The 24,816-nt window shown below is 34.3% G+C and overlaps 1 protein-coding gene across 14 annotated transcripts in view; it reads left to right on the top strand.

Moving 5' to 3' along the window:
• The window catches only part of KIAA1109 (KIAA1109 ortholog), a 215,935-nt gene extending 191,529 nt beyond the window's left edge, over nucleotides 1-24,406 (top strand). For 11 of the 14 annotated variants that reach the window (XM_021938761.2, XM_021938762.2, XM_021938768.2 and 8 more), the window contains 15 exons: nucleotides 897-1,098; nucleotides 5,062-5,262; nucleotides 6,023-6,202; nucleotides 8,245-8,382; nucleotides 9,118-9,375; nucleotides 10,152-10,302; nucleotides 10,731-10,888; nucleotides 11,069-11,261; nucleotides 11,476-11,693; nucleotides 14,527-14,778; nucleotides 15,402-15,605; nucleotides 17,326-17,520; nucleotides 18,591-18,725; nucleotides 21,350-21,515; nucleotides 23,683-24,406. In XM_021938761.2, coding sequence (XP_021794453.1) covers nucleotides 897-1,098; nucleotides 5,062-5,262; nucleotides 6,023-6,202; nucleotides 8,245-8,382; nucleotides 9,118-9,375; nucleotides 10,152-10,302; nucleotides 10,731-10,888; nucleotides 11,069-11,261; nucleotides 11,476-11,693; nucleotides 14,527-14,778; nucleotides 15,402-15,605; nucleotides 17,326-17,520; nucleotides 18,591-18,725; nucleotides 21,350-21,515; nucleotides 23,683-23,899 — 2,868 coding nt within the window. In that variant the 3' untranslated portion in view covers nucleotides 23,900-24,406. The other 3 variants (XM_021938765.2, XM_021938767.2, XM_031664303.1) reach the window with 3 other exon arrangements.
• The last annotated feature ends 410 nt before the right edge of the window (nucleotides 24,407-24,816 follow it).

The raw sequence follows: 24,816 nt of genomic DNA, 5'->3' as shown, positions 1-24,816 counted from the left end.
TGGGAGGCTGAGATGGGAAAATTGCTTGAGACTGGTAGGTTCAAAGGCTGCCATGAGCCATAATTGTACCACTGCAGTCCAGCCTGGGCAATAGAGTGAGACCCTGTCTCTAAAAAAACAAAAACCAACCTTTGTTATTATGAACAAGTTTAATATGAGCATAAATATTTTTAAGGTTCTGAACTATAACCAACCTTTGTTATTATGAACAAGTTTAATATGAGCATAAATATTTTTAAGGTTCTGAACTATCTAAATATCTAAATACAGTCCCTCCATATACTTAGGAGATTGGCTCTAACACTACCCCTGCCCCCCACTATGTATACCAAAATCCACACATACTCAAGTCCCGCAGTCAGCCCTGAGGAATTACTAAAAAAGAAAAGAGACAGCCCTCTGTATATGCGGGTTTTTCATCCCAAATACTGTATTTTCAATCCATGTTTGGCTGAAAAAAAATCCATATGTTAATTGGACCAGTACAATTCAAACCTGTGGTGTTCAAGGGTCAACCGTCTTATTGTTCTGAGATGGCTCCTCAAATATTTAGGTGTTTTAAAATGATAGCATTTTGTTTATACATTTTGATTTTTATATCATGCTTCTGTTTAAAAAAGCTAGGACAATAAACACAAAATCTTAAGTATCAAATGAGTAAACATGATTAATATATGTAGACAGAAATGGAAATTAAATGTAACTTTTGAAATCCAAGGTGAAATTTCTTAACTTTCCTGTAGATGTTGTGGTTTATGTATGAGTTCAGGTGATATACTTCATTTCTTTCTGTTAAAAAAAAAGTTTCTTAAGTATTGAACATTTCAATATTATTTCCATTTAAAACTTTTCATTTATCGAGTTCCTAGAAAGCTTTTTCTTTCTGTTATTTTTAGCCCTCACAGATAAAATTTAGCTGTTTACCAGTATCAAGAGTAGAATGCATGTTAAAGCTGCCATCCCTGGATTTGGTGTTTTCTTCAAACCGAGGAGAACTGGAGACTTTAGGGACTACATATCCTGCAGAGACTTTATCCCCTGGAGGTAATGCTGCTCAGAGTGGAACAAAGACTTCTGCTAGCAAAACTGGAATACCAGGTATAGATAATGTCCTTTTATTCCTCTAGTATAAAACCAAATACTATTTTTAAATGAATATTTTAATAGTAATTAATACATATTTTTAAATATACTTGGAAAAGGGGAAATCTGCGGATTATTTATAGAAAGAAATCTATAGTAGACCAATGTTTTGAGTATATTTCATGTGTTACTTGAACTTGAGTACCCTTTGGTTTCTATTTTTAGCTGAATGGCAATTAGATAGTATTTTGAATTTGGTTTGAATGTACATACTACAAGTGCTATGACATAACTACTATATAATAATTCACACGTTCAAGTACTTTTGAATATCTTTTATCTTAAGCTATACTTGACATTCAGGAGTAATCAGTATTATAAATGGAAAATAAGAAACATAGTGTTACCTTACAGGGATTTTTTTTATCACACTGAGTGAAAACTGTATCAAGTAGCAGTAGCATATGTATTTTTAAAGGGCAAATTTGGTTATCTAACTCAAATATGTGTTTCATAAAGGTTTTGTTTTTAAAATATAATTGATTTCCTGAGATGATAGGCATTCCTCACTATGTTAAACTGGGTGCCATTTCTGCCCTAAAAATGAAACAGAGATCACACATGCAAATGGTAAAGATTTTATTGAATACCTCTGAAAAAAAGAGACTAGACTGAATGAAAACTGATAAGACTGGAATATAGTTAAAATAGTGGTTCTTAACCAGGAGCTATCTTGTTGGCAATATTAGGAGACAATTTTGATAGTCATAACTGAGGGTTTACAGCTGGCAGCTAGAAGGGAAGCCAGAGATGTCACTAAACATTCTATAGTATATATGACAACCCCCTCCACTCCCAAAGAATTATCTGGTTGAAAATGTCAATAATGGCAAGGCTGAGAAGGCTTGCATTAAGAGTGAAAAAAATAAAATCCCAAATTCCATTTTTGAGAGGCATGAAGACTGTGGAGGGCGAATTACCTTTCTGATTTGTAAGGAAATACAGCTTAGGTTTTGAGTCCTACTTGAGAGTCATCTTAGATTCAAATCTTTATTCTAATAATCTCATCAAGCATCAGTTGGAAAAATTATTACAAACTGGCTTGTGAGAAAGCATCCCAAAATTCCTCTTTGAAAAATTGAAATTATATCTTGAACACAGTATTTACTTGTACTAGTGGGGAAATTGTTATAGGAAATCATTTCTTTTGCTGTGTGAATCTTTGAAAGTTTTCACAAAATTGGAAAACAAAAAGGTTGATATCTTAGAAATAAAGATTTTGCTAATGTGGTCACCCATTATCTAGTACTTAGCTCCAAAATATTGCTGTTGGAGTTGTGTTGTCAACAAAATATTGTAAGTGGTAGTGTTGGTCTTTGAAAAACATTTTCTGATTATAAAATTTACACTCACTATTCATTATAGAAAATGAAAAGTACTAAAGATGAAATGAAAATGAGAATATCCCTTTATCCTAGATAACCAGTGTTATCTCTGATAACACTACAACATTTCTATAGTGATACAGTCTTTTTCCAAGGCAACAATTGAAATATGGCCTCTTCTATGTAACTTTTTAAACTTTAAAATATCATAGGTATTTTCCTAAATTATTAAATATTCATCTCTAAAAGTAATGGCTGTAAGATATTCCATCAGTTTGATCATATACTTGAGATTCCATGGACTATTTTGCTTTCAAAATAATACTAAAGTCAACATCTTTATATGTAAATATTTTTAAACAAAGATATATTCTTAGGAGAAATTCTTAAAAGTGGAATTTCTAGGTTAGGAAGTATGAACATTTTGAAAGTGTTTGATACATTCGCTTTCTGGTAAGACTGTAACATTTCTACACTCTCACCACAGTGTGTATGGACACCAGTTCACTGTATTCTTTCCAACACTGCTTTAAATTTAATTTTAATCATTGTCAATGTGATGGATTAAAATTAGATTTTATTAATCTGTACTCTATTACTTCATTAGCTATTTCTTGGGAGTGGTAAATATATGCCCATGCCCATTTCTCTTTTGGAATGTCAATCTTTTTCTTAATGACAAACTGTCCTAATGTCATAAATTATTAGCACTTAAATTATTATAGCAGTATATATGCACCATGCTAGGAATAGGTAGTGAAAGGAATATGAAATGAGAAACTTTTTATGCCCAAATTTTATTATTCCTTAGAAAACAACAGAAATGAATAGCACCCCTCATTTTATCATTATAAAATATTCAAGGAATGATGATGAGAATATATAGGTTGCGACAATATCCATTCTTTCAAAGGATCTTTGTGGTCTGGGTCAGTGCTAGGGCGTAGTAATAGTGAACTTAGCTAATAGACGTGGTTCATACTTACTAATGTGGAACCTAAACTGAATTTGGAGAAACAAATAATAGCCCAGCAGACAAGCTTATTTTAAATGGAAACATGAGGTGAGTATGAGTTAGCCAAGCAGAGAATTGGGGGAACGGACACTCCTGGGAGAGAATACAAAATCCACAAAGAAGAAACAGTTTGGCAACTCTGAATAACAAAAAGGAAAAAAAAAAAGCCATTGTTAAGTGTGGAGACTGGCATAAGAAGGGTTTAGAGAGATAGGAAAGAGTCAACTCATGTGGGAAAGCCACTGAAAGGTTAAGCAAGGGAGTGGATATGATTCACATACATACTTTTAGAATACCAGTCCAGCTGCAGTGCGGCAGTTGATTGGAGTAGGACGAGGCAAGGAGAACTGTTTCTGTAGTCCAGGCAGAGTTAATAATTGCTTAAGCTACAATGGCAGCAGTGAGCTGGAAGGAAACGGACAGACTTTATATGCCTGAGATATAGAAATGATGATAAACTGCATGACAGACAGTCAGGAGTAGGAAAGATGACAGATAACTCCCAGGTTTTGGTTGAGCTATCTTCTTTTTATTTATTTATTTATTTTTTTTGAGATGGAGTCTCGCTCTGTTGCCCAGGCTGGAGTGTAGTGGTGCCATCTCGACTCACTGAAGCCTCCACCTCCTGGGTTCAAAGAATTCTCCTGCCTCAGCCTCCTGAGTAGCTGGGATTACAGGCGCATGCCACCACGCCCGGCTAGTTTTTATATTTTTAGTAGAGATGGAGTTTCACCATATTGGTCAGGCTAGTCTCAAGCTCCTGATCTCATAATCTGCCTGCTTCAGCCTCCCAAAGTGCTGGGATTACAGGCATTAGCCACTGCGCCCAGCCTGGTTGAGCTATTTTCATGAAGTATTCATTTACTGGAGATGGGGCCCACTGGAAGAAAAGCAAATTCAAGGAAAAAGATCAAGAGTACAGTTCGGTTTAAATGCCTGTGAGCCATTCTAATAGGAGGTCAAGTAGGCAGTTGTAATATATAAATCCAAAGGAGGTCTGGTCTGGACATACATTTTGGAATCACCAGCAAAATCATTTAATAATCTATTCAAATGGTCTTTTTTAATGTTTTTGGAATTTACCTGTCCATCCCTAGTAAATGTTACCAACAAGGACACTTGGCTCTCCACACGAGATCTTTTTACTTTCTGCATTTGCATACCTTGCCCTGTTTCCACTGCATCTACTGCAATGTGGACTCCAAGTATATGATATAGATTTTTTACAGTATGTTCTCCTCCCCTTTTGCTTAAGCCCCAGCTATTTTGGGCCTCTTCCATTGCCTGCTTCTAGGAGTCAAGGAGAAAACAGGAAACCATGCAGTAGGCCAAACATATATATAAAAATAATTGTTTTAAGGATGAACACAGTATTCAACCCTGGTGTAAATTAATTGGAAAATACATCTAAGTCTTTATTTCAGTTTTAAGGATTTAAATCTATTGATCTGTTAAATCTATTGATATGTTTGAGTGTCTCCATTTTACTCTGAAGTCATGTTTGGTTCTTAAGAACATATTATTGACTGGCGTTTTTTTCTTGTGGCTTATATTTTCAATTTCCTGTGCTCACTGTAGGTTCATCAGGACTAGGCAGCCCTCTTGGCCGAAGTCGACATAGTAGTAGTCAGTCAGACCTGACCAGTTCCAGCAGTAGTTCATCTGGCTTGAGCTTCACTGCATGCATGTCTGACTTTTCCCTTTATGTATTTCATCCATATGGAGCAGGGAAACAAAAAACTGCTGTTTCTGGCCTTACACCTGGATCAGGAGGATTAGGTATACTTTGCATGTTCATGTCTTTTTCAGATTTACAGCATGTTTTCAAACTTCTAAGCTTTATTTTCATAAATCATAAGGGACATACCCAAGATCATTTTTATATTTTTCCTCTTTGATAATACCTATCTCATATTTACATAATAAGTATACATATACAATAAGTAATTCAGGTGAATTAATTATACAAGAATTTTAAAATTCAGAATATTTTCTAAGTGATATACACAGCACAGTAATCTCTGGATATCAGAGATTACTTATGTCACTGAAATGTTTAAATGTCTTAGCAAATCACTGTCCATTTACATAACAAATTGTATAGAAAGTAAAATTTTAAAGTGCATGGGTCACATTTGTTAATTTAAAAAGAGACTATAATTTAAGTCAGCCATTTAGTGAAATCAAATTTCATTGTCATTTTGAAGTGCAGATGAACCACTGCAAATGCATAAAAGCTTATTAGTAACTAACTCTTGACTTGTATTTAAATAAATGATGAAAACATATATTCCATGTCAATTCTAGTTGCTATTATTGGAGAAGGGCTGTAAAAATCACCAATTATGTTTATGGGTTTGAACCTCTTAAATTGTTGTTAGGAAAGCTAATGCTCATTAGATCACTCTGCTTAAATTTTTACTTCAAGTGATTTTAATTCATGGCATATTACAGTGTATTAGATAATTTTCACTTAACTAGACAACTGTGTGTACATATGTATACATAGATGTGGGGGTTGTGTTTGTTTGTTTTAAAGGGAATGTGGATGAGGAGCCCACTTCAGTCACTGGTCGAAAAGATTCACTCAGTATAAACCTTGAGTTTGTAAAAGTGAGTTTGTCACGGATCAGGCGTTCAGGAGGTGCCTCATTTTTTGAAAGTCAGTCTGTAAACAAGTCTACAAGCAAAATGGACACTACATTAATAAATATATCTGGTACTCAATTTTATAGTTTTTAAATTAAAATATTGTTTTCCAAAATTAAATAATGGCCTCTGTTTTAGTAGTGTTTAAATATTAAGTCACTTAATGTTAAGCTTTCAGTGATAAGTTGATATAAAGGAGAGGAATGCCCAGCCTATGGTACTGTCTCAATCCAAGTAATCAGTGTTAGGAATATAATTTCTAGATAAATAGACATATCACCCAAGGGCCAAATATGCCCAATTACATCAGTAAAAGTTGCTTCTTTTCTTCAGTTTTTATCCACCATGAATTGGTACAGTTTCTTTTTGTTTTTCTAATTATAAATGCTTAAAACACTAAAATGGGATGAGTGATGTTTAAAAATGTTTACTTGACGTCAGAAGACCTTGAATTGTGTGCATATATATTGCTGGTTTTATAAACAGCTATATAACTATGGGCAAATCATTCATTTCCTTTACATTGTGATTTGAATATTTAAAAATTAAATGCAAACAGACATTCTGAAGAATCCAGAATACTGAGTAAAAGCTCTCATAATTATGAATCAAATAAATACAGTATGTTCACTTAACCCAATATTCTGCAAATATATATTAAGCCTGTGTTTTAGGGTAAACTTTCACCTGAGATTGCTAGGTGATTGAGGGGAACAGGCATGAATAAGACAAGGTCTTATGTGTAGACAAATGAATGAGTCCAGGATAATGAATGCTATAATGGAGCTTTATATAAAGAGGAGGAAACAATTCTGTCTTGTATGAGAAATCAGAAAAGGCTTCACATTTTGAAAAATGAGTAGAAATATTCTTGGAGGTAGCAACATGGTATTCAATGGCACAGAAGCATCAAAATGTATGCTTCTGGATCATATACTTTGATTTGCTGTGGCTAAAGCATAGGGTATTAGTGAACATATAATTGGTTGTACAAAGTAGATGGAGCCAGAAAGAGAGAGGCTAGAGGCAAAGCTGATAAAATAGGACCTGATTGTGTAAGGACTCATATCATATGCCAAGCTAAAGAATTGGGTTCTGATTATTTCGGCATAAGCAGAATTGTTGTGTTAAAAGCCATTAGAGAAGCCATTACAGGTTAAGAAATGGGGTGATGCTTCAGAATGGTGTTTTAGAAAGAGAGTTGATGGTAGCCTGAAAGATAGGAAAGAAAAGATGCTTGAGGAGGCTGCTGAAATAGACCATGCAATAGCAGATGAGAGCATGAACTGTGGCAGTAAAAAAAGGAGAAAAGGGAATGAGGAGTGGGTTGAAGAGAGAGAGAGAAGAGAATCCATAAGCTTGAGTACACATTGTATTAGGGGCAATAAAGGAGACAAGAATGCCTCAAACTTTTGGCTTAGATGGCTGAAGGAGCAGTGAAACCATTAATTTAGAAAATAAAGAAGGAAATGTCTATAGGACATTTAGGTGGAAGGTTCTGGTAGACAATTGACTTAGGGGCTATGGCTATGTAGGTATGGGCTCAGACAAAAACAGAAGTTTTAGCTGTGGGAGTCATTGGCATGTAAACCCTATAGAAACTATGGTAGAAGAATAGAAGAGCACATACAACAGGAGTAGAAGAATGCTCCAGAGCAGAACTCTGGAAGAAGGCCATCAAAATGTTTTTTGTCTAAAGTCACTGCTATTAGTCTGATAAGAAAATAGTAGTCCCTGCCACACAGCTATTTGGTTTACAATTCCTTTTGAGAAAATTTGTATATCAGCTCATCCTGATTATTCATTTTCCATAATAGAAAAGACTGTTGTATTAAAATTGAAAGCTGGCTATCAGACTGATCTTTAGAACTTCTCTGAGGAGTTCATGATAAAGTGATAATAGAATTCCAATTTGCCATCACCTCAAAAAAGGGAAATGGTACTAACAATGTGAGAATGTGCTGTTTTTGTAAGTTGTGCAAGAACACGTCACTTATCATAATATGTAACTTAAGTATAATTCAGGTTTATAATAACCCTGTCTTATACCTAGCATGTGAAAACATTAAAGGTTTTAGAAATCTGTACTAACAAATGTTATTTATGTATCAGCTGTTTGTGATATAGGGTCTGCCTCGTTTAAATATGATATGCGCCGACTCAGTGAAATTCTGGCATTTCCAAGAGCATGGTATAGAAGAAGTATTGCAAGACGTCTATTCCTTGGAGACCAAACTATAAATTTGCCAAGTAAGCTTGTTATGTAATTTTAATTTTGGTTACAGTAGCAGCAAGACCTACAATTGATAACACAAACGTGATCTTACTTGGTAGGGTGTATCATGTGACGCATTCAGTCATTCAAGAAATGTCCATTGGGCCCCTCTAGTATGCCAACCACAAGGGATATATTAGCACTGAGGATATATCAGAGGACCAAACAGACAAAAAGTCTTGTCTTCTTTGAGATTACGTTCTAGCTGACTTTTTATTCTATAACTCTCCTAACAAATTAGTAAATTTGTAAGTACATTTATTCTATAATGATTACTTTGTAATCCTTTTAAATATCCAAGTTAATCATGGTTAATTAAGCATGGGAAACAGAAGATGCTGGGGACATGTTACTATCTTGCCTGCATTTGTCTGCTGGATTTAGATATTGTTGTAGGTAATGAAATCAAGAGATTCTTGGAAATGAAAAGTAGAGTCAGTTACATACTGAGGTAAATATGAGAAACCCTAAGTCTGAGTGTATTCCCTCACCTGTAAACTGGGACCAGAGCTCCTGTTTTGCTCTTTTCATGGAGTTTAAACAAAATACTGGAATGTTCTTTGCAACCTGTAAATTGCTGCACAGCTGCTAAATAGAGAACTAGAAGGAATATGTAATGTGATTAGAAATGATGGATGGGTGAATTATTTTATAACATAGGGATTTTACCCTGTTACTTTGGATTTTTTGTTTTGTTCGTTTTCTACTAGCATCTGGCCCAGGGACACCAGATTCCATTGAAGGTGTAAGCCAGCACCTTTCCCCTGAATCATCAAGAAAAGCTTACTGCAAGACCTGGGAGCAGCCAAGTCAGTCAGCCTCCTTCACCCACATGCCTCAGTCACCTAATGTGTTCAATGAGCATATGACAAACAGTACCATGTCACCAGGGACAGTAGGACAGAGCCTAAAATCCCCAGCTTCCATAAGATCAAGAAGTGTATCTGATTCTTCAGTTCCTCGAAGAGGTAACACTGCTCTTTTTGTTATCAGTAGCCCTACAGTGTTCTCAGGATAAATTCTTAGTTACTCTCAGATTTCAGCCCTAACTATAGGAAAATATACTCTTGAGGTTTTTATGACATGTCAAAAAAAAAATCCCCAAACACAGTAAAAACAACAAAACAAACATTTCAAAGGATTGCCATCAAGACAGCTAGATGGCCAGTACGTTTGCAAATAGATAAGGGGAGAGTAATTAGCATATTGTTTGTGTGCTCCATATGGGTTTGGCCTTGGGCTTGTACTTGTGCCTGACTGTATAAAAATGAATGATGTAGTTCTTGTCAAAAGATTAAAATATAATGAGCAAATGCAGGATTCAAGATACATACTAAGTCCATAAGAACACAAAACAGGCACCCCAACCGGCGTCTGCATTTCAGAGTGGTTTCTGCCTTTGAGTCCTGTATTTGGCACCTTAAGATTTTCTTCTTTGTTAAACAAAATCCTAGGGTGATGCATGATCTGTGCTGCTATATCCCATGCACACCAAAATTTCCTCATATAAAATGGGGGCCATACATAATTTTATGAGCTTTCAAGAGGTAAAGCTGCCAGCACTTATAAACATTTAGTAAATGGTAACTATTATTTTAGAGGCAATATAACTATTAAACATTAGATTCTAATACAAGAATATTATATTTTTACTTTATGGATTATAGTGATAAAAATAGTTTTTGCTTTGTGACTAGCTTGGCATTTATGTGAATGAACATGTATTTGATTTTTCTATTTTTAGATTCACTTTCAAAAACATCAACTCCTTTTAACAAATCAAACAAAGCAGCAAGCCAACAAGGGACCCCATGGGAAACACTTGTCGTGTTTGCTATCAACTTGAAGCAATTAAACGTTCAAATGAATATGAGTAATGTAATGGGAAATACAACGTAAGCTATTCAGATACAAAGGAAATGTATTTAATCATTTTTGTAATTTTTCTTCTATTGTAGTAAAGATATTCAGAAGCTTTTTTGAATGCTAAATATTTGAAAAAGATAGTAAACGATATAAAATGTTTTATCCTGAAAACGGCTTAATTCTAAGGATACTGCAATATAAAACAGCATGAAATATATGTTCTATAAAAAGGGAATCAATTATAAAGAGAACAGGGTAATTTTCTAGCGAGGAGTAAAGCTTCATTATCAATGTTAATATTCAGATATTTACCACATAGTTTTTATAAAAAGTATGTTGTTTCATTGTCAAACTTGACCTATTGAATAAACTGATTTAACTGCTTTTTAATTTAAATCCTGTTTTAATTCATGACACTGGAAACTATGTATCTAATAACCTTTTTTTCATTTTTTAGTTGGACAACTAGTGGTTTGAAGAGCCAGGGCCGTCTGTCAGTAGGAAGTAATCGTGATCGAGAGATTAGCATGTCTGTTGGTCTGGGAAGATCACAATTAGATTCTAAAGGAGGAGTAGTTGGAGGGACCATAGATGTCAATGCTTTGGAGATGGTTGGTATGTTGGAATTTTACAACTGATCTAACATAGCCTTAAGTTAGTTAGTTAGATAGATAGATAGATAGATAGATAGATAGATAGATAGATAGATAGATAGATATCAAAACGCTTTTGGAAATTGACTCTTACGAGTTTTTCCTGTGGACATGTCTGTGAAAATTATTGTTTCTATTTTAGCTCATATTTCTGAACATCCAAATCAGCAACCCAGTCACAAAATTCAGATTACTATGGGTTCTACTGAAGCTCGTGTTGATTACATGGGCTCAAGTATCCTCATGGGCATCTTCAGTAATGCTGATCTTAAGCTTCAGGATGAATGGAAAGTAAACTTGTATAATACATTGGATTCAAGCATAACTGATAAAAGGTATTTATTAAGGATTGCTTTTTGGACAATTTACATGACTGTTCTCAACATATTGTCTATCATCTGGTGAGAAAATAGCAATTTTTCTTATAAAACTCTTATTTATTATGCAATTAATACAAATTAAAAAGCTGGGTGGGGCAAGAAAATATTTCCTGTACTTTTTGAGCATCTTCTGTAAGACATATGACAAAGATTCTGTTTTATGCTCTAGTGAGATTTTCGTCCATGGAGATTTGAAGTGGGATATTTTCCAAGTAATGATATCAAGATCAACCACACCAGATCTGATAAAAATAGGAATGAAACTCCAGGAATTTTTCACACAACAATTTGATACCAGCAAACGAGCTCTGTCTACCTGGGGACCAGTTCCTTATCTTCCGCCAAAGACAATGACTAGCAACCTAGAAAAGAGTTCACAAGAACAATGTAAGAATTAGAATTAAGCTTTTATATATGCTTTATCTTTCACTAACTATGGTACATTCTTAATTTAAAATAATAATCTGTATGCCCTACTTAGAAAATAGCCCACAGGCTCTTTATCCCACTCAGTTAGCAAAGGGCCAGATTTTCTACCTGCCAATGGAATTAGAGGCCATTATTTAGGAAGACATCATTTGTTATCTCTTCCCTTTGCTGCAGTGCATCTGCATCCATACTCACTCCACACTCTTGAATACTGTTTATGACAATATCATGTTTTAGTTTAGAATGTCTATGGAGTCAGAATATCTCAATTTGGATTTACTAGGTGAGTGGTATTAAGCAGATCATTATTTTCACTTAGTAATTCAATTGGCAAATATTTATTAAGCTACAACCATGTGCTTAGGCACTATTCTAGGCACAGGAGATCTAGTGATGGACAGAATCACTACCCTCATGAAGCATAGATTCTAATGGGAGAGAGAGACCCTAACAAATTTACTAACTAAATATGTAAGATAATTTCAGTTAGAGAGAAGTGCTAATAAGCAAAAGAACAAAACAGGGGAAGAATATAGAGAATGATTAAATGTGAGGACAGCTATTTTAGAAAGTGTGATCATTTAGGCCTTTTCTGAAGTGACATTTTAGTGGAAATGTGAATGAAAGAACAAGGCTAAGATGTGGGGGAAGAGAGTTTCAGGCATAGGGGGATACTGAGTCCAAAGTTCCCCTAGTAGGAACAAACTTGGCTTGAGGATCATTAAGGTTGCCACTGTGGCTGGAACAGAAATGAGCAAGTACGAAAATGCTGGATATGAATTCACAGAGGTATACCCCAGATAAGATTTTTAATATGATGGTTAGCTAGCAGAGAGTTTTAAACATATCTGATATCTGATTTACCTTTTTAAAAAATACTCCCTTTTAAAGCTCACTCTGGCTACTGTGTGAAGAACAGACTATAGGCAGTTAAGAATGGAAGGAAACCACTGCAATAGTTACCATTACCATTGTTACATACATATTTACATCATTATTGTAAGGAAGCCATTGCAAGAGTCCAGGCAAGAAATGATGGCTTTCACTAGGATGACAGAGGTGTAAGTGGTGAGAAGCAGTCAGAATGAGGATAGCTTTTTAATAACTTTATTATCACAGAAGTAATATGTGTACATTGAAAAGAAACTAGAATACACAAGAGAAGCAAAAAATAAAACAATCATGTTCCACTCTGACATCACTGTGAACACCTTAGAGCATATACCTCCAGATATTTTTCTATGTATCTGTATATATGTGTACATTTTAAGAAAATATCAAAATTCATACCATTTTGTATGTCAACAATCTCCAACTTTCCATTTTGCTAATTATCTCCTTTAGCTTTCAAAACACATTGATTTCCATGATTGATCTAAAAATGTCCTCTATAATGGTTTTGTCCAAACCAGTTTATTCAATCCAAGATCACAGGTTAAATGTGGTTATGTTCCTTTGCCTTCTTTTAATTTAGCACAGTTCATTTTTTATATGAATTGACTTGCTGAGGAGATGTAGCTAACTGTCCTAAAGAATGCTCTACCTTCTAAATCTTTTTCAGTTACTTCCTGTGTTGTCATTTATGTTTTTCCTCTAGTCCATGTATTTCCTTTACACTAGAATTTATATTAGGCATATAAAAATTGAGGGATGTTCTGCAAAATGCCTGGATTCTTCAAAACAACTCCTCGTCACAAAAAAAACAAACATAAAGGCTTAGGAATTGTTCAAAGGAAAACATAATAGCTGAATGCAATTCATGATCTTTGGTTGGATTATGGGTGAGAGGTATGGAAAACAGCCAAAAGGAACATTATTGGAAAAAATGGAAAATATACCTTGTATGTTTGATTAGTGCTTCTCAAACTTTAACATGCATCTGAAACCCCTGGAGATGTTACTGAAATATAGATTTTGATATAGTAGGCACAGGTGGACTTAAGAGTTAGCATTTCTCACAAACTCCCAGGTGATGCTGATTCTGCTGGCCCTCTGACCTTGCTTTGAGTAGCAAAGGAATATAAGAGTTTAAAAGCAGTACTTAAAATAAGGGGGTATGCATTTGATTTCTAGGTCTTCCAGTTACTGGTTCACTTAACTTCTTTGTTCTTCTGCTTCTTCACTTGAAATCAGTCAAGATGAAATATCTAGTTTACACAGTTATAATAAGAAATTACATAAAATTTCATGCAAGTACTTTGTGACACATTAATCATTACAGACATATTAGGTTTTGTGTTTTTTTTCTTTCCTTTTTTTTTTTGGAGACAGGTTCTCACTCTGTCACCCAGTCTGGAGTGCAGTGGCATGATCTCAGCTCACTGCAACCTCGATCTCCTGGGTTCAAGCAATTCTCCTGCCTCAGCCTCCCAAGTAGCTGGGACTACAGGCGTGCACCACTGCACCCAGCTAATTTTGGTATTTTTAGTAGAGACAGGGTTTCACCATGTTGGTCAGGCTGGTCTTGAACTCCTGAGCTCAAGTGAACCACCTGCTACGGTTTCCAAAAGTGCTGGGATTACAGGCGTGAGCCACTGCACCCAGCCTCAGATATATTAGTTTAAATTATTTTTAGCAAGTTACTGCTTTCCTTAGCTATATTCATCCTCATGCAGCGTCTTTTCCTAGAATGTCTCTTTATTAGCTATTTACTTAAGGTTAAACAGGCACTGGACACTGTTTTCATCCCTTACCTGAGACTGTAGAAAGTAGCCACTTGCTGCCTCACTCTACCCTATTCAAGGGTACTCATTAGGCACTTCAGGTTATGTGTTTTGTGGTTTTCTTGCAGTGCTTGATGCAGCACATCATCGACACTGGCCTGGAGTATTGAAGGTGGTATCAGGATGCCACATATCCTTATTTCAGATTCCATTACCAGAAGATGGAATGCAATTTGGAGGATCAATGAGCTTACATGGAAATCATATGACACTGGCATGTTTTCATGGTCCAAATTTCCGTTCAAAATCTTGGGCCCTTTTTCATTTAGAAGAACCAAATATTGCTTTTTGGACTGAAGCTCAGAAAATCTGGGAAGATGGTAAACTGACGCATTTCTAGCTTTTACTTTCTCCTATCTTATGACTATAAATGACAATTATATTTCTGAAGTCCATCTCTGATTGTTCTCATGTATCTGACATGTTAAGGAGTTCACTGCCAGTGAGTCAATATTTATAATCTCTGGAACATGTTAATTTCTGAACTTGCCATCTTACTCCATGTTTCTTAGGCAATTAAAGTTTCTGCTGCTGTGGCTAAACATAGTCATGGTAATAGTTACTGTAATCTTATAAAAACATGAAGTGAAGGCAACATCGTGGTAGTGTGGAAATTATTTGCCAGTCAAGACTGTCTTATAAAATATATAGGCAAGGCTGTGCTTTTATCTCTACAGTGATAAACCCATTTCCTTTGAGCTTTACTTTTCCACTTGGTGGTTTCTACATTATGAGGGGAAAAATTGTTTGATGCTCTTCATCTAACTAGGGACAAATCCAGTTACCACTAATAGAAGAATTATTTGGTTTTAATCCTCATTTATTCTTCGTTTTTATAGCCTTCCTATATATGACAACTGAATTTATAGCTCTGAGGCCACAGTTATCATCTTGAATCTAAATATGGTTTATTACTTTAAAAAGTATTTTTATTTTGTTCTAGGCTCCAGTGATCATTCTACATATATTGTACAAACACTAGATTTTCATCTGGGTCATAATACTATGGTTACCAAACCATGTGGTGCTTTGGAAAGTCCTATGGCAACAATAACCAAGATAACAAGGCGTCGCCATGAAAATCCACCCCATGGAGTAGCAAGTGTGAAAGAATGGTTCAATTATGTTACAGCCACAAGGAATGAAGGTTAAAATTTTGAGTCTTTAGAGAGATTTATTTTGTTTTTTCCATTTTGGCTTCTGTTGACTGTGTTTAGAATTTAAATGGAGACGGTGTTTTCATTTCCTTAAACAATTTTCATTTTAATCTTGCTGGCTGACACAAGTAATAATTATTTAATACCACCCTGGTAATGCGGCATCTCATGGACTCAAATTATTTTAGATGTAATTGAAAACATTCTAAATAAAATTGGCTTTGAAATTAAGTTTATTACATTGAGAAATATTTTAGAAAATATTTAGGAAATGATTCTGGAAAAATATTTTCCTAGTAATGCTAAAAAATGGAGGTTTGGGGAGGTTGTTAAACAACTAAATAGTGGAATACCACAAACTTAAAGTTCAGATAGCTAGAACAGAATGAAACCAAATATTATGATTCTATCAAGCTGTAAGTTTAAAAGAAAGTGCTTTTGATAGTTGTTGTTGGTTTTTTTTTTTTTTTTTTTTTTTTTTTTTTCATTTGATTAGCTACAACAGTCTTGTGATAGTGTGGTCATGATAACTTATTTTGTGGTGCTTTTGGGATTTGGGTTTATAGTATTGCTTTTACCAATTATCTCTGTATTGGAAAGCTGACTAGAGTGAGACACCGGTGATGAGACTTTTCAGTGTGTTACATAAAAATGACCTTTTTTCTTTTTATTTGAGACGGAGTCTTGCTCTGTTGCCCAGGCTGGATCTTGGCTCACTGCAACCTCCATCTCCCAGGTTCAAGCGATTCTCCTGCCTCAGCCTCCTGAGTAGCTGGGATTACAGGTGTGTGCCACCCCACCTGGCTAATTTTTGTAGTTTTAGTAGAGACAGGGTTTCACCATGTTGGTCAGGCTGGTCTCAAACTCCTGACCTCGTGATACACCTGCCTCGGCCTCCCAAAGTGCTGGGATTACAGGCATGAGCCACCATGCCCAGCTAAAAATGACCTTTTTTCAAAACGGAAAAGATGATGATTAGGCCCCATGAGAACAGTTACCATGGAATAGGCCATCTCACAGATTGAATAGAGACTGTTAAAAATGTTCCTAGAACAAAGGAGAATAAGAAAGTGAATCAGAAGATTATGCCTGTATTGACTATTTTACCTTCCAAACAGGGATTTGGGGGAAGGGAGATCTTTATGGCTGGAGTGTTCTAAAGCATCTATTAGCATAATGAACTGCTGTCTGAAGAAAAATAATTATAATTCTAAGATCTATAAAAGATCTTTATAAAACTAAGATCTATAGTTTAATCATAGCACATATGTTGGGGAAAATCAGTACTTCTACCTGATTTCAAGACCAGGATCCTATTTAATCTCAAATTCTGTAAGAGTGAAGTGTTCAATCTATGGAGCCTTTTGGGATTAGTGAAATTCCAACTTCAGACATGAATTCAGTTAAGAATAATACTCATTTTAAAATTCCAGAAACCAAAGCTAGAATGTATTCGGTTTATACAAATCCCATTATAAAGCTTTGGTCTTGACAACCGTAAGATACTGATATTGATATACTACATATATCTATATACATATATATGTGTGTATATATACATATATATCTATGTATATATCTGTATACATATATATGTAGTGTATCTATATCTCTATATATAATGTGATTCTTTCCAACTTTTGAAATAATAGTTCTGTATATTATAGTGGCCTATGATTTTAATTTGACTCTCTATCATTATGCATGTAGAGCTAAATCTACTTCGTAATGTTGATGCTAACAACACTGAGAATAGCACTACTGTGAAGAATTCTAGTTTGTTGAGTGGATTCAGAGGAGGTTCTAGCTACAACCATGAAACAGAGACTATCTTTGCATTACCAAGGATGCAGCTTGACTTTAAATCCATTCATGTTCAAGAACCACAGGAGCCTTCATTACAGGGTATGTAGAAAAACAATTGAAAGTTAATAAGTATACATATGTAACAAACCTGCACGTTATGCACATGTACCCTACAACTTACAGTATAATAATAATAAATAAATTTAAAAAAAAAAATAAAAAAAATAAAAAGAGGATATTAGTTAAACAAATTATGATAATACCAGCATTAAAATAATATCATAGAAGAATATTTAATGACATGCTTCGTAATACTAAATGAAATAAGCAAGTTACAGAACAGTATAATCTACTTTTTGTGCATATAAAAAATTACTATAAGGACATAAACCCATACGTTATTATTGCTGATTATCTCTAAGTGTCAAAATTATGGAAGAAGCTTTTCTTTCTTGTTTTGTAGTTTTTCTAATCTATATTGTTTAAATTACCTGTACTATTCATGTGATTGCAAAGGAAACAGTAAAATGTATATATTTAAAAAAAAAAAAAAAAAAAAAAAAAAAAAGAAAATTCCAAAGGCACTTCAAACTACTGCTTTCTTCCCATGGATTTTTTAAAATATTAATATCTAATGAAATTGATTTTCTAGGCAAAGCTGATTTATTTTCTTATCAGCTATATGACCTCTGGAAAATTATTTAATGAACTTATACTTCTCTCTCAGTAAAATGAAGAATAATTGGACTTCATTTATAGGACTATTATGAGGAATAAATGGCATATATAGGTTGAGCACCCCAATCCAAAAATCTGAAATGCCCTAAAATCCAAAATATTTTGAACACTGACATGACACTCACAGGAAATGCTCATTGGAGGATTTCAGATTTCTGGATTGGAATTCTAAAACCAGTAAGTATAATGCAAATATTCCAGAATCCAAAATTTGAAAGGCATCTGATCCCAAGCATAATTGGATAAGGGATACTCAATCTGTACTAGGAAAGTACTTAACAAACTATCATCATCCTATGAATCACATACAGATATTACTCATTTCTTTACAGTTGCATTTCATGTGGATGCATTTATGCAGACCTATGTAAATCCTTATTAATGGGAAGAAGATGACTCATTTTATTAAATCTTTTACCATATTATTGCAGATGCCAACCTGAAGCCAAAAGTAGAATGTAGTGTGGTGACAGAGTTCACTGACCACATTTGTGTGACTATGGATGCTGAGCTCATCATGTTTCTTCATGATTTAGTGTCAGCTTATCTTAAAGAAAAAGAAAAAGGTGGGTGGAATACTCTTTCTTTCAGGCTGCAGGAATGGCAGCTGTCAGTGCCATTTACATGAATTGTTACGGTCTAATGAGAAAATGAGTGGAATATATCTCCTTCTGTGAGTTGAAGATATCAGTAAATAGCGTTAGTAACACTATCACAGACTTTCTGAGTACTTGCTATATATACAGCGCCAATGGTGTTTTATACTTTACAAAGTGTTTCTGTATACATTATCTTATGTACATTTTCAGTTAGACCTTATAGGAGATTCTTGAAAAATAGGAAAATGTGAGGAAATACTGCAAATCAAAGTGAAATGACTAAAGAAACAACTACATAATAAAGAAGTATGAGTTATTTACCTAATTGTGAAAACTGAATTAAGCTGATAAATGTTTGGAATGCAGAAAACCTTTTCTTTTTAATACATAAATTATTTAAATCTCAGTGGTGGTATTTGGGTTCATGAGCTTGCTAATACTGGTTTACACACTGGTAACTTAATGTTTACCCATGAAGAAATGTATGGTGACTGGGGGCAGTGGCTCATGTCTGTAATACCAGCACTTTGAGATGCCGAGGAGGATGGATTGCTTGAGCCCAGGGCTTTGAGACCAGCCTAGGCAACAAAATGAGACCCCATTTTTACAAAAAACACAAAAATTAGCCAGGTGTGGTGGCATACACCTGTAGTCCCCAGCTACTTGGGAGGCTGTGAGGTGGGAGGACCAATTGATCCTGGGAGTTCAAGGCTACAGTGAGCTGTGAGCCATAATCGTACCACCACACTCCAGCCTGAGTGACAGAGTAAGATCCTGTCTCAAAAAAAAAAAAAGTATGACAACCGTAATATATGGAATTAGCTAATATATTATAGTACTCTGTAACTGTTGAAAAGAATGAGGTAGTTTGAAATGTAATGATTTGGAATGCTTACAAAATATATAGTCATTTATTCATTCAATAAATATTTATTGCACCGTTATAAATATACAATGGTAAAATCACAGATGTGCTTCCTGATAAATAGCTTGGAATAAATGTAATTTGTTCAAGTCACACTGTAATACTGTTTCATTTTCTTCATGAGGAAAAAATATAGAATTTGTCCTGAAGATATTTTAAAAATAAAAATTATCAAACGACCATGTTGAAAGAGTACAAAGGTAGCATAGCATACATTGAAATGCTGTTTTATTAATATTCAATCAAGATGTGCCCAAAATTCAGTGAGAGAGTAAAATCAATAATGATGGCTGGTAGAAATCCATATGACCTCAGTAGAAACTTCAAGTAAAATGACAGAAATGACTGTATAATAGGCAATCTTATATATAAGTAGATAAAATCTTCACATACAGCCCCAACAGATACCAGTCACTGGTAATCCTTTCGTTTTTGTGCCTTAATATTTAAACTTAATGTAGAAAAAAATAGATTCAAGATAAACCTGTGAAGTTCAGAATTATTTTCTAGTCTACCTATATTTGAAAACCTGACAAATTTGTTTCTCTTGGGTATGATGTGAAACATTTGTCATTTTATGAAATAGTGTGTTGATCTTGGTCTGCCACAAACGATGTGTATTTCTAAAAAACAACAACAAAAAGACTGTTTTAATATAAACTGTTATAAAACATTTCAATGGGAAAAGGGGGTGGATTTTACAATAACAAAATATATCTGTGAGGATTTCAATTATAAATAAAGTTATTACAAACAACAAGCAATTCGTTTTGGCCAAATACTCAAAACATACTTGAGAAAATTCTTAACAGCATGTCAGACTATACCAGAATCAACATATTTAGAGAACATCAAAATAAACTGCAGCACTGTAACCAGCACCAGTAATAAAGACCCAGCAACTGAGCAGGCCTCAACTGAACAGGGCATCTGTGTTCTTATGTAGTGGGTTACTACAGCTTCATTTTGAGGCTTATTCCCAATCAAGTTATAACCAGAGCTACATAACATGTATTACCTAATCAATCAATTATTTTACATCCAGTTTGTGTACTGAAACTAATGCCCTAAGAGGAAAGCTGTATTCATTAAATAAGATCATATGAAAGTATTAATGGCAAAAACTGCAATTACTTTTGCACCACTCTAATACCTATGTCTCAGATTCCACTTTATATTTAATTATTATAGCCAATTAAAAGACTTGTCTTAAGGTGAAAAGCTTGCTTACATAAAAACCTCTTTAGTACCACTGTTCAAATATATATACATCTAGCCATTAACATGCAAAAACCATTAATTACACAGCTTAAATTAATGCATGGTATGGTGTATGAATTCTATCTCAAAGCTGTTAAAAAAAAAAAAAAACTGCCTACAGCCATTCTTTAGGAAACCTGCAGCTATCAATTTCAGTGCCATAGGCTTGCTATCAAGTCAATGATCTCAGCATTTTTTAATCATTAATGTTGACACTGTTTATCTCCAAGAAATATCAATAATCGGTACTTATGGCTTATTTTAAACTATTTTTTTTTAAGAAATGCAATTAAATGAGGCTTTGGCCAGGTCACAGATAAAATGAGAAATGAAACCAATTCTGATGTTCTAATTCTTATGGTGATTTAAGATAAATGTATAATACTAATCTAAATTTTCCTTATAGCCATCTTTCCACCTCGGATTTTATCTACTCGACCAGGACAGAAAAGTCCAATTATTATACATGATGACAATTCCTCTGATAAAGATAGAGAAGATAGCATCACTTACACTACTGTGGACTGGAGAGATTTTATGTGCAATACATGGCATCTAGAACCTACTCTTAGGTAAGTAATGAGTATATACATTTTACCCATATGCTAAGGGATTAGGATTACTACGAGAAAAGTTATGAATAATGTAAGTTACATATGATTATCAAAAAATGTATTCAGAAGTTAGTCTCCTGTAATGTCTATAGCTTCTGTGTGCTGTCTTTGCTGCTGCTTTCTGCTTTTGTGTTTCTAGGTAAGGTGAATGAAGTACAAACGCTGAGAATAGCTCAGCACTGATGAGTTGTCCAGTGGGTGACATTCTGTCAGTCACTAAAATATGAGAATAATTATCCTTCCACTCTTGCCATTAGTTTTTCACCTTCTCACCAAGATGTTATTTTCAGGGTTTGAGGTAGCTACTGTAAACTGTTTTGTTACTTAGTACGACAAGATGCAGTAGAAGTCATATTTAATTGTTAAGGAACTATTTTAATTTCTCGCTGGATATATGTTATAACACTGTAATAAAACCTGTAGGGTCACAGTGCCCCTCTGTTTGCATACTAAGCATTATAAAACCATGCCTAAAATCTCAAATTTAACACTATCAGATTAAGGCTCCCTTATTGAGTCATGGTCACCTTCCTGTTTTTTTTTCCTTTCATCTCATCTGCTTTGCTGTAACTGTCTGAATCCTGAAATAACAGTATTAAAAAAAATCCATTACATCCCAGCACAACATTCCGCAAAATGATATAGATTTTATTTAGATAAGGTTTTTATTCAGACATATTTATGTCACAAAATAATTCCAAAATAAAATCTCCATTATGCAGTGAGGACTCTTGTATAGGCAGAAAGTAGTGACTTTGTGTGTTAATAAATAATTGGTTGTAACTAAATAAGCAAAACACTTTGGTACTAATAGTGCATATACCCATGAGAAATATTAACTGTTAAAATACTGCAGAGGTCCTAATGCAGAAAACTGTTTGTAAAATCTGTTTTGTATTTGCAAATCTAAATAATAATATATTTAAATTGAATACAAAATGAATTGTTTCAAGTGAGCATAAAAATAGTTACTATATTCCTTTTTTTAGCAAACTATCAAGAGTAACTAGTTAAGTAATGTGGTGTAGTGGTAGCATGGTTTAAGAGCTCTGGCTGTAAGCCCAGCTCTTTTGCATAGTAGCTGACTGAGCTAGGCCAAAAGACCTGACCCCTCTGTTCTCTCTGCCTCAGTTGACTCACGAAAAATTTGGAAAATGGTATTACCCACCTTGTAGGATCATTACACTGGTTAAATGAGTTAATTATTGCAAAATGCTTATAACTATTTGAGTTTGAGGAGATAAATGCCTAATCACCCCCAACCCCCACCCTGAGTTCAGAACCAGTTGAAATAGTGGGAGAGATTAATATGGATAAAGCTGATAACAAAAAATGTGGTTTAGATATATGGCAACAATAGCTTTCTACAAAGTTCGGGTTTGGTCCTACCTGCAGGGCATCGATGCAGAACTTCAGGGAAGGGCGGGATAGGGAGTTGCAGGAGTTGTACAATCAGCAGTTCCATGTATGTACTCAGCCACAGACAACACAGAATATACTCTAGGGCTAATCTGTTTAGCGGCTTGCTCCTGAAAAATCTGTGGCATGAAGGAACAGACTAAAATGAAGGGCTCCCAACAGGGAGGAGGGTACTGAACTGTTACTTCCTCTGTTAACTCTGCCTATTGGATAAATCATCCATACAGGGGCAGAAGGTGGCCAGGAGTGTTTCAGTAATAGCTGTTTCTCCACGTATAAGGAAATAGCAAGAATAGGGAAAAAATGGTTCTCCCTTCAAATATGTTTAGCACATAGCATTCAGTAAATTTTAGCCTTTTTTTCCCATTATGCCACATGCTTATGAAATCTACTAAAATTAACCAGATGTCTTTTTATATGTTTAAGATAACTGTATAACAGGCCTAAAGTAAATTATTGAGGATGAAATATAGTAAACACTACTGCTGTGTTTAGGTTGTCAAAGATAATCATAGATATATTATTTTTTGAATACTATTATTATGGTGAATCCAGGAATTATGGGCTCAATTATACAAATGTACCTACTGAAAATATTTTGTCTTGAGTATATTACAGAGGCTTAGTGATGTTCTTTTCCTACCATTAGAACCATGCTCTAGGGCATTATTATACTCCTTAATAATAACTGTAATTTTTATTTTAGGTTAATTTCTTGGACTGGAAGAAAGATTGATCCAGTAGGTGTTGATTATATTCTTCAAAAATTGGGCTTTCATCATGCTAGGACTACTATTCCTAAATGGCTTCAAAGAGGAGTCATGGATCCACTGGACAAGGTTCTGTCAGTTCTTATCAAAAAGCTCGGTACTGCACTACAGGATGAAAAGGAAAAGAAAGGCAAAGACAAAGAAGAACACTAAAAAGTAATTTGATCTTTGAACAAATTATGATTGTGTCTGTTAAGTTTTATTACACTGGAGTGTTTTTTAGTATAATAATTTTAAATATAACTTTAAAATAATTCTAAATTTGTGGCTATTATAATTAAAAGTTTGTAAGTTAACCAGTTTATTCTAGTCTCATCATTCTGTGTACAGTAAAGTATTGCATGATAATGTAAATTTTGTGAAAAACTAGATTAAAATATATAAATCTTGTTATGGTTTATAATTATATAATGTGCAATACAATTCCTGCATCTTTAAAATGTTTGCAGAATAACTGTGAATTTTTTTGTAACTGGCCATAACTTTTAGAAAAAAATCTTGTTGCTAATGTGATTTTGGGGAGGTCATTAATTCCTTTTTCTTTTTTTTAATGTAGACTTGTATAAATACCTGTCTGTATATAGCTTGAGTAATTGTGATATGATTGTATACCACTAAAATATTGTTAACTATTGTAATAAAGTCACCATAATGGTTTAAGTCTGTAGTCGTTTTTGAATTTTTTTCTCCTTTTTATAATTAATAGATGCCCATCCCGTGTCACAGCTGATCAGATGCTTTCATAGAAGATAATTTATACCTATATTAGAATCGGGCCATAGGTTCTACCTCTGTGGATTCAATCAACTGTAGATCGAAAATATTCAGGAAAAAAAAAATTCCACCCAAATTCCAAAAAGCAAAACTTGTATTTACGAAGTACTACATTAAGTCCACATGAATGATGTGTAGGCATTGTATTAGGTATTGCAAATAATCTACAGATGATTTAAAGAGTATCCAGGAGAATGTACGTAGGTTATATTCAAATACTACACAATTTTATATGAGGAACTTCAGCATCTACAGATGTTCTGGAACCAATCCCCCATGAACACGGAAAGATGACC

The sequence above is a fragment of the Papio anubis genome, chromosome 3, assembly GCF_008728515.1.
Source record: "Papio anubis isolate 15944 chromosome 3, Panubis1.0, whole genome shotgun sequence".
Classification (NCBI taxonomy): domain Eukaryota; kingdom Metazoa; phylum Chordata; class Mammalia; order Primates; family Cercopithecidae; genus Papio; species Papio anubis.
The sequence above is the reverse complement of the archived record's forward strand: the minus strand, read 5'-3'. Positions and strand labels throughout refer to the sequence as shown.